The 10,816-nt window shown below is 40.1% G+C and overlaps 1 protein-coding gene across 1 annotated transcript in view; it reads right to left on the bottom strand.

Annotated features, from left to right (window-relative positions):
- The window catches only part of KCNH8 (potassium voltage-gated channel subfamily H member 8), a 400,864-nt gene that overhangs the window by 22,987 nt on the left and 367,061 nt on the right, over window positions 1-10,816 (bottom strand). Inside the window, exons 14-15 of the mRNA XM_069088459.1 lie at window positions 8,350-8,456; window positions 5,619-5,695 (exon numbers count right to left, since the gene is read on the bottom strand). Of these exons, the coding sequence (XP_068944560.1) occupies window positions 5,619-5,695; window positions 8,350-8,456 (184 nt within the window). The remainder of the gene's footprint in view (window positions 1-5,618; window positions 5,696-8,349; window positions 8,457-10,816) is intronic.

The following is a 10,816-nucleotide window of genomic DNA, read 5'->3' as shown; positions in this document are numbered from 1 at the left end:
TTCCTTCCTTCCTTCCTTCCTTCCTTCCTTCCTTCCTTCCTTCCTTCTTCCCTCCCTTCTTTCCTCCCTCCTTCCCTCCCTCTTTCCCTCTCTCTTTTTTTCTTTCTTGTTTTTGTATTCCCAGTACTTTCAGGATTACTTGCTTAATTTATTGACTGTAAATAGTAGGGACTGAATAAATCCTTTGTTTAATCACTGAATTGAAATAACAGAAATAGGTATGTAAGGCTGTTAGTTTCAAAGATGGGTGACCTTGGGCATAACAACACAATACACTTTTTAGAGGATTCTGGAAGCTATAAAATATCAGGGTGAAATGAAGTGCATTTTCCATACTGCAATGTGTTTTCATGCTTTCGGTAGGCCTTCTGTGTGTCTTAATATATTACTCAATGGGTGAGGGCTAATTGCAAATTGAATTAGGTATAAAGGATGGAACACCGAAGAAACCATATTTTTGCCAGGTTGATAAAGTGATTCTGAGGGAGAGAGGGAAAACTGGCTCCCTCATTGTTTTATCACCCACTGTGCATGGCAAAGTTAAGAGATTTATGCAATTTCACTGGGAAAGTGATGATGATCAAGTAGGGAATGACTGTAGGGGAAATATTTGTCTTTTTTCGTGTGGATTTCAGCTTTAATGGTCTGTCATTGGATTATGTTTTTAGTTAAAAAAAAACACAACACATTAATTTATATCTCCCAACTTTTCAAAGAAAATATTTCCTCTTCCTAGAAGGCGAAGGAATAAGCAAGTGCATTTCTTTCCCAAAGAATCCTGAACACTAATTCCGTTTTCATTTTTTTTTTGTCAGGGTCACTAAATATTGTTCAGTCTGGCAATTTCAGGTGAGAGAAAAGGATTCAGTTGTTTTTAATGGGGAAGTAGCCCCGAGGAATCTATCAAAGGGGAGGAGCCTATGAAACATAATGGAAAAGATACTGGACAGAAGTGGGCAATAGAATGAATTGTCACTAATTAATCACCTGTGTGCTCTGTGTCTTTGATCCTCATGCATTATAGAGCTGTTGGGAGTAAAGGGCTTTGTAAAGATGAAACTATTAAAGGGAAGAGACTTTTTTTAGGATTCTTTAGCTGAAGTCTATGGACTATAATGCTCAGTAGTCCACACCAAAGCCCATTTATATAGTTTTACTTTGGGGAAACAGCACAGAGCCAAGTCTCAGGGATTCAAATGACCACATTTTGCTCCTTGCACACTGGCTGTTGGACACTTTGATTGCTTATTAGTAGATTGTAACAACTGCCAGGTGGTGCAATGGACAGCTCACTGGACCTGGAGTCAGAAAGACCCGAGTTGGAATCCTACCTCAGAAACGTATTTCCTGTGTGACCCTGGGTGAGTCACTTAGCCTCTGTCTGCCTCAGTTTCCTTATCTTTAAATTGAGCTTAATACTTGACTAATGTTCAATGTGAAAGTATTTGTAGAACCTATGTCAGATTGCATGCCACCATGGGAGGGGGGAGGAGAAGGAGGAAGAGAAATTTGTCTAACTCTTTGTGATCCCTTTGTGGGTTTTGTTGGCAAAGATACTAGAGTGCTTTGCCATTTCCTTCTAAGCTCATTTTACAGATGAGAAAATTGAGTCAACAGTGTTAAGTGACTTGCCCAGCTTCACACAACTGTATGTATGAATCTATATTTGAACTCAGGTCTTCCTAACTCTAGGCCTGGTGCCTTATTTAATGTGCCACCCAATTGTCCATGTATATTCATACACACATATACATATACACATGCATATGTGTATGTGTGTGTATAGGCATATTCTTTTTTTTTTGTTGTTTTGCTTTTTGGAGGGCAATTGGGGCTAAGTGACTTGCCCAAGGTCACATGGCTAGTTTTGTGTTAAGTGTCTGAGGTCATATTTGAACTCAGGTCCTCCTGACTCCAGGGCTGGTGCTCTATTCACTGCACCACCTAGCTGTCCCTAGGTATATTCTTTATGTATATATCAAATTTTGATTATTTCAGTGTATCTGCAATCTTACTGATTTAACAATCCAGATTATCATCCATCTCTGTCTGCCCCATCCTCTAGGAATCTCATCCTTGTTCTCTCATAAATCCCCCACTGGGAATCCACTTAGCATACTGGGAGGCCTTCCTCTAGCCCATGGGTCCTTCCTTATACTTTTTTTTTTTTATAATAGCCCTCTTTGGTGAAGTCTATGGATTCCTTTTCAGAATAATGATTTTAAATGGATGAAATAAAATGTGTAGTATTAGAAGCAAAACTGATTATATGGAAATTGAGTTGTTAAGACATTACAAAAAAACCCTTCAGAACCCCCAAAGTTAAGAACTCCTGCTCTAGAGCTTTTGCCATTTCATAATGGATGAACATAGAAGCATCCTTGGCTTTCACTCTGACTGGCCTCTCTTTTTTTTCCCTTCTGGTCATACAATGATTCTCTGAATGCCAGCACTCTAGTAGAATTTCTCATTTGCTTTAAATATTTGCTAGCTATGTGACTATAGGCAAATCACTTCAACATTCTCAACACCTCAAAAATAATTCTCTAATACCTAACTCTGGATTATCAAGATTAACCGAGGTAACATATATAAATTGTTTTCAAATATTAAAATTCTTTGCAAATGTTAACCATTTATAATTACTATTATTGTATGACAATCTGCTCATGCCTATAATCAATCAGTTTCTCTAATGCCCTTTAGAGGAACATTACTATTAAAGGTCACGCTGATTTTTAAAAAGTTGAACTTTTGTTTCAAGGAGAAGCTTGGATTCATTAAAAGAATCATCCATTTGCCCAAAGGCAAGACAACTTACTGTTTTACTCCATTTATTCAATCCTGAGCCCAGTGTATTTTCCATTTTCAATGTCTAGCCAAGATCTGATACATTAGCTCTGTGGACTGTCCACGCAACTGCATATATGCATAAGTAGAACAATGGGTATTTTCATCCACTTAGTATTTTATACATAGGCAACTCAGTTAACAGTAGGACACATGCACCATCTCTTTCTGTCTCTGGCATCTCTTTGTCTCCCTCCCCCCACTCCATCCACACCCATGTTTGTGAATCAATATGTGTGTACACACATGTGTATGTATATATGCATGTATATATACATACACACATGTATGTATGTATCTGTCTGTCTATCTATCTTACTCCCTTCTATCTCACCCCACAAACAACGTACAGCACTTATCAAATGAACAGAATTCAGAATTGACTAGGAGGAGGAGGAGATTATGTTAGACTGATGGCAGATGGGAAATTTGGAACCAATTTGAATAATCCCTAGATACTAATTGTTACAGAAGTTTATTTTCATGAACTACTATGATCCCATCGATACTATAATATAGAAATGGATGACAGAACATCACAAACTCAGAAGTCTCAAAATTATAGGATACCCAGAGGGCCATGGCAAACCACGTGGTTGGGTGAAGGCAAGCTTAAGGAAAATACCAGAAGTGGTGGGCATGAGAGTAGCATTATATAAGACAGATCAAGGACTCATATAACTAGAAAAGCAGGTGGGTCAGCCAAGGAAACTGAGGAAGGGGTAAGCAATAGACAGATGGAGGGTTGCCCTTCCAACCACAAAGTATGAAAAGAACTAAAAGAAGTAACCAGAGCATTGAATACATCCTCTTTAGAAGATTTAAAGAAGGATATAGAAGAATCACTTAAAACAAGAAGGCTTAGAGGGAAGGGCTTTGATCTGCACTGATGGACACACTGTCAGACTACAGAGATTACTGGCTCATTAATAACCATGTAAAATGAGGAGGCTGGATTCAGTGAGCCCAAAGTTTACCTCTATCTTTATATCTGTGATCTTGTCAATCTATATAATATAGGAATAGGTATTGGGGGGGAGGGCAAAACTGAAATAAATTAACATTATCACTTCTAAGAGATTTGAATAAGAGTACTAGTTAGGTAGTTGCACCTAATGACTTAAAATCATATTTCAGAGCTCTATCAATCTACTAATCAACGCAGATTTATGAAACACCCACTATATGCCAGGAACCATGTCAAGTGCTGGATATGTAAAGGTAGAAAGCAAAACATCCCCTTTCCTACCCTCAAGGAGCTTATGTTCTTTTTTTTTAGGGGAGGGATGAGGATGAGGATCCACAAGAATAATTACACAGAGGCTAACTGAACACCAAGTAAACACATGGTGACTTTGGGGAGATGGCGGCCCCAGCACCCAGGAGGAATCAGTCAAGGCTTCATGTAGTAGGTGCTTTTTGAGCTGCACCTTTTATGTAAGTGATCTGTGTCAGCTTTTCTCATATTGTCACAGGCAACCAGCTGGAAGTTGGGAGTTTAGCTTTCTTCCACATCTCATGACTTTCATTGACTGGTTATTTTTCCCTTAAACTTATTATCATCTTTATTGCTAATTAGTACTATCTATTTGAGATGAGGGGAATACCAAGGATTAAAATAATTTAGAACACAGGGGTCATAGAGATTGTCTAGAATAGCCCCTCTTTTTACAGATGAGAAAATGGGCTCCGAGAGGAGGAAGGAACAAGTCTGTGATCACAGAGGGAACAGTAATGGTCAGTCTAGTGCTGCTACCATTGTGTTGGATCGCCTCAAAGAATGATGAATTTTGCCTTGTTTTGTGGTTCACTTGCTTCACTTGTATCTGACTCTTTGTGACCCTATTTTGGGTTTTCTTGCCAAAAATGTTGTAGTGGTTTGCCATTTCCTTCTCCAGCTCATTTTACAGACAAGGAAACTGAGGCAAAAAGAGTTAAATAATTTGCCCAGGATCAAAGAGCTAGTAAGTGTCTGAGACTGGATCTGATCTTTAGTCTTCCTGACTCAAGGTCTGGTGCTCTCTATTCTGCCACCTACCTGCCTGAGTTTTGCCTTAGACTTCTTAAAATTCTTTATTTTGACCTTCTCTCTTTTCTCTCGGCCCAGATGGTGGCAGCATGGGTAAGTGCCATGGTCTTCATACTGCCAGAAAGCTCCTCAGCCACAGGAGAGACCAAAAGTGGCATGACAAACAATATAAGAAAGTTCATTTGGGCACTGCCTTGAAGGCCAACCCTTTTGGAGGAGTATCTCATGCAAAAGGGATTGTCTTGGAAAAAGTCGGTGTGGAAGTCAAGCAGCCCAATTCTACCATCAGGAAGTGCATGACAGTTCAACTGAATAGAATGGCAAAAAAAAAAAAAATCACTGCCTTTGTCCCCCATGATGGCTGCTTGAACTTTATTGAGGAAAATGATGAAGTTTTGGTTGCTGGATTTGGTTGGAAAGGTCATGCTGTTGGTGATATTTCTGGAGCCCGATTCAAGGTTGTAAAAGTTGCAAATGTTTCTCTTCTGGCCTTGTACAAAGGCAAAAAGGAAAGACCAAGATCATAAAAATTGTATGATGTCTTTGCATTAGTGAAAATTTTTCATGTAAAAAATTCTTTGTTTTGTCTGAGAGTTCTTAAAATTCAGATGAGTTAGAGGACACATATCAACACATGCAAACACATACATACACACACAGAGCACCAGCTAAATAAGTCAAAACACCCTGTGGATGACCCCTTACTCCTGCTGTTCCCAGGCAAAATGAGGCTCCTTACCTCACTATTCAGCTTACTGATCTGTTGTCTGGTTTCCTCTGCCTTGATAAATAGAACTGCTGCTCCCAGCTCAGGGTCTGCAAAACGATCAATGAGAAACAGGATCACATTCCCAGAGTTAGGTCATTCACTATGGAGAAGGAACCTGAGCTATTCCTTCCATTCCATCCTGATGTCAGGGTGTGTGTAAATGTGTTTGTGTGAGGGTGTGTGTGTGGTGTGCATGCATGTGTGCGTGTTTGTGTGAGGGTGTGTGTGTTTGTATGTTGAGGAGAAGGAAGGGATCATCCAACTTGAATTGTTGGACATTATGACAAAGCTTGATGTAACAATCATAGGTTATAGACCTAGAACCAAAAGAGACCCCAGAGATCATCTAATCCAGTCCCCTCATTTTACAGATGAGGAAACCAAGTATCAGGAAGATGAGGTTGCAAAGGTTTTAAATATCAGAGACAGGTTTTAAACCCAGGTAACTGACTCCAGAGCCAGTGTTTTTTTCTATCATACCATAAATATACTCTATATGGTGCCTAACACATTGTTGACAGTTGCTGTGTATAAAAAACAAAGTAGTTTGACCTGTTGACCAACTGACATTTGACATATTCACTGAAATAACTTTTTTGGGGGGTTCAGAACCATGATTCATTGTGGAGGGAATGGTTACTACTAAAGGAGATTATCAACTGCTATGCAACTTACAGTCTTAGAAAGTTGTCTGGGGCCAATGAGAAATGACTTGCTCAAGGTCACATAGAATGCATCAGAGCCAGGATTTGAACCCAGGTTTCACTGACTTTGACACTGACTTTCTGTCACTGCTTCATTCTGCCCCTCCATTATGATAGTAAGTCCAATAAACAGATGCACTTGTGGCCATAGCCACTCATGACCAGTCTTACTGGTTGCAGATGAATTCTTGTCTCCTATTTTATCCTCATTATATTCTTTTCCTGGATCATTCTTAGGGATAAGATGACAGTGTATCTTTGAGAGGAAACATCTCAGGAATCCCTTTCTCCTTTTCTAACAATACTTTCCATGAAAGTACTTCCTTTCTCATTCTGAGGGCTCAGGACTCCGAACACAAGTCTTGGGAACAGTAGTCCCTTCAGATCCCCAGTGCTGCTTCTATCCCAACCATCATTCCATCCCATTCCATCACAGCCATCATGCAGGGAAGCAACTGATGTGGAAAAGGGGTCAGTTATCTCAATAAACTATCACCCAGATGCCAAACAGAGCAGGTAAGCTAGCCTAGCTAAAGTGGCAAGGCACCTTGAGTGTGAGAGGAGGCAGTATGTGCCAGGCAAGTCCTGACACCACCACCAACTTGTCCACCATCTCTTTTCAGACCCTGACAGAAACAGCTCAGGACCCTCAATCCAAGAGCCTTGTTACCAGTCCTTTGCTCTCAACCATCATCCTGGGAAGCAACCCCTGTGGAGATGCAGCCTGGTAACTACTCTTGTCTTTGTGTCTGTCCCCAGTGCCTAGGCAATGCCCAAAACATAGCTGACACTTAATAAAGGCTTATTGAATTCAATTCAATTGAACCCTAGATTGTCTCCCATGAAACTAGATCAAATAGAGAGAATATGGCTTCAAGGATAATTGCTGTAGTTCATGCTAAATAAGCAGACTCAGTTAACTTTCTGTCTACCTTATATCCTGCAGGGACCACTTGATCATCTTTCTATGACAGAAAATTTTTGTGTACAATGCTTTCTATTATTATTATTATTATTATTATTATTGCTTTTTGGAGGGGGTAAGGGAAGGCAATTGGGGCTAAGTGACTTGCCCAAGGTCGCATGGTTAGTAAGTGTTAAGTGTCTGAGGCTGGATTTGAACTCAGGTCCTTCTGACTCCAGGGCTAGTGCTCTATTCACTGTACCATGTAGCCTCCCCAAATAGAATGTTTTCTTGCTATCTTATCACATAGACCTGTCAACATTTGAGATCATTAGAAAGACTTTGTCCTAGCATGATGTTTTCCATAAAATAATTTCAATTGTGACTATTGCATTTTACCAAAGGGTCAGAATGGGTTTGGGGTGGCTAGAGAGGCTTTCACACTTGGAAGAAGACAATAGGAATGGAGGTTCAGGTGCTGCACCTGGTGGTTGATGCAAACCTACTCCTAATTATCAATGCTGCTTCAATGCTTAATCATTCTTCTCCCTCCACCAGATGCAGAAAATCTATTCTTTTTAGCCCTGATTAAAGCCTACTAGCTATCTGTTGACAGACCTTTTTCTACAGACAAAAGCACAAGGTGGGCATGGCCACGATCTCTCAAGTCCTTCTTGATATTGTTTAGTTCCTGATAAACTCCAATTAAATGATCTGTCACCAAATGAACTGCAGAGGAAACCTATGCTCCCACACTGCATGGGCAGCATGCTATTTCCTCTGTGTAACATTGTTTTCACAGATTAGATTTGTCTTGAAAACAGGGTTACCGGTTGATAAATGGTAAGCATTTGTTCCTCCTGAGAACCACAGGCATCATCTGCTAAATTCCAGATGAGAAAAGTAACAACGGCCATGTGAGCCACTGGGAAAAAGGCAAAAGTGAGACCAACAGTCTGATCAGTTCCCAGACTTGGCCAGTTTTTAACTACACTGAGAATCACCTAAATACAGGAAGATATGAAGTCAGTTCTCCAACCTTTGGGAGCAAACAATGGTCACTCCTTGAAAGAGCACTCGCTAGAAGACTGACCTGCTATGGGAGGAGTTACTCGGGGATCCTGCCTCATTTGTTCAGAACCAAAGTCAAAAGTCTGGCTTTCCTCATTAGTAATTCCATCTTCTGTTCCATCGACAATCCTGTTTAAAAATAAAAGGAATACATTCGAACAGGTGTATAAACAAGCTGGGCTTTCTATGCAAGCACTAGATATTTCTAAAAGACACAATTGAGAGCATTTCTAACAGGAAATATGTTATTTCCACCATTTGAAAAAATAGAGAGGCAATGTAGTTTAGCTGATAGATGACTGAACCTGGAGACCTGGGTTCACCTCTGGCCTCTGACATATAAAAATTAAAGGATCCCAGATTCATAATAGGGAGGGACCTTAGACATTATGTAGTTCAACCCTCTCATTTTCCAGATGAGGAGACTGAAGTTGAGAGAGAAGAAAAAACTGGAAGTGATCTTGGAGGCCATCTATTCCCAAGCCCTCATTTTACAGATGAAGAAATAGAAGCACAAGAAGGTTGACTGATGTATCGCTCAAGGTCTTAGAAGTAGCAAGTTGTAGTATAAGAATTTGAACCTAGGTCTTCTGATCCCAAATATTGTGTTCTTTCCATGTATGTACCATGCTAGCTGGGTAGTCATGGGCTAGTCTCTGAATGTTAATGCCTGCCAGTAATTTTACGTTTATTAGCTGAAAACAAGCTGCCAATTTCCATTGGTGAGGAAATTTCCAATCTGGGAATTCCTTATATTGAAGAGATCACACGGCCAGATATCCCCATAACCTCTGAAAAGTTAACAGCTACATCAAGGACATATGATTTCACAGTCTGGGAAATTCTGGTGAGAGAACTTATTCCACCAATGCTTATTACAACTCCTCTATAATTTCTAGTCCAGTCTATAGCTCAGAGAGAAGTTAAGGGGCTCGCCCATGGTAACAACCTAGTCAACGCCTAAGGTAGTTCTTGAAATCAGGTTTTCCTGGATCCAAGTCTGCTATTGCATCTATTATATCACACTGCCTTTTATATTTTATTAAACAGTAGGGGTGAAATTTTAGAATTCAATTTAGAATCACAATTTCATTAGAATCCCACCCAGAACTACAGATTGAAACATTCCACTAACCTGAGAGTGGGACTTTCCCTCCAACTCTGCTTTACTCAGAAGGGAAATGTTTAGCTCACCAACTGCAGCATCCCAGAAATCCACCCAATTACCCCCTTCTGACTTTTGGAATTTCTTAAGGTCAAGTGCTTGGAGTTCACAAATGGATATGTAGCAGGATTGGAGTCAAAGTCTCCTGGGCCCTTTGATGGCAGAGTAGTTGCTCCAAAGAGAGTTGCCTCTATTCCTTCCTATTAATCTCCTCTTCCTCAGTCAGTTGAACCAGCAATGTTAATGAGGGATTCTCTTAGGCAAGTGTTCCTAGCCCCTAGAAGCTCAGAGGACACATGAAGAAGAGTGGAGACAGCCATGGTCCCGCTCCCTCAGTTCCTGACCATTAGCTCAGTGGATGTACCAAGCAAGGACTGCCTCTCTCCCTTTTTTGGAGGGGTTAATGATTGGTTGTTCTGATTAAAAATTGCTAGCTAGCTACAATGAATCCAGTCTAATAACTTTGGGGGTAAAAACTTGCCCCTTTCCCCAGTGCTCATTGGTTGGGGAAGGGTTATTAAATGTGTTATAGTACATGAATGTAGTGGAAAATGATGACACTATGAGAAGCAATGAGAGGCATAATGGTTGGAGAATCTCCAAGAGCTGGGTTCAAGTCCATCCCTGATACATACTGGCTCTGTGACTCTGGTCAAATCACTTGATGTCTGAGTGCTCTAGGCAATTTACTAATGACTATAAGGTTCAGAACACATCCAAATCTGCATTGCTACAAGCAGATGTCTCATTGGGTATTACTTACATCAATGAAATCACAGATCCAGTCTCCCCCACCCCCCACAAATAAAAAACTCACCAAAAACTCATGCCCACCATCAGTGAATATGAGAACTAGAGGAATAAGGTAAAATGTATAAGAATTGACAAAGAATAAAAGAAAGGGGTGCTATGAGAACAATGTAAACCATGACTGCACTGATGTTAAAGAAGAAAACAGGACTTAGATAAAGTGCAATGATCAATAAAGGTTTCAAATGTTTGATGTTGGAAAATGTTGACTTCATCTTGGCAGAGAAGTGGGGACCTATGAGTGTGGAATGCTGGATACTATGTCAATTGTAGTTATGGCATTGGGTGGCTTTGCTGGGTTGCTTTCCTCCCTCTTTTAAAAATTTTATTTATCTATCTGTCTGTCTTTTCATCAGTCCATCCATCCATCCATCCATCCATCCATCCATCCATCCATCCATCCATCCATCCATCTATTTATCTATCCATCCATCTATCTATCTATCCATCTATCTATCTATCCATCCATCTATCTATCTATCTATCTATCTATCTATCTATCTATCTATCTATC

This window comes from Petaurus breviceps, unplaced genomic scaffold (genome assembly GCF_028583685.1).
Source record: "Petaurus breviceps papuanus isolate PSGF00001 unplaced genomic scaffold, PetGlider_PUasm1.0 185, whole genome shotgun sequence".
Classification (NCBI taxonomy): Eukaryota; Metazoa; Chordata; class Mammalia; order Diprotodontia; family Petauridae; genus Petaurus; species Petaurus breviceps.
The sequence above is the reverse complement of the archived record's forward strand: the minus strand, read 5'-3'. Positions and strand labels throughout refer to the sequence as shown.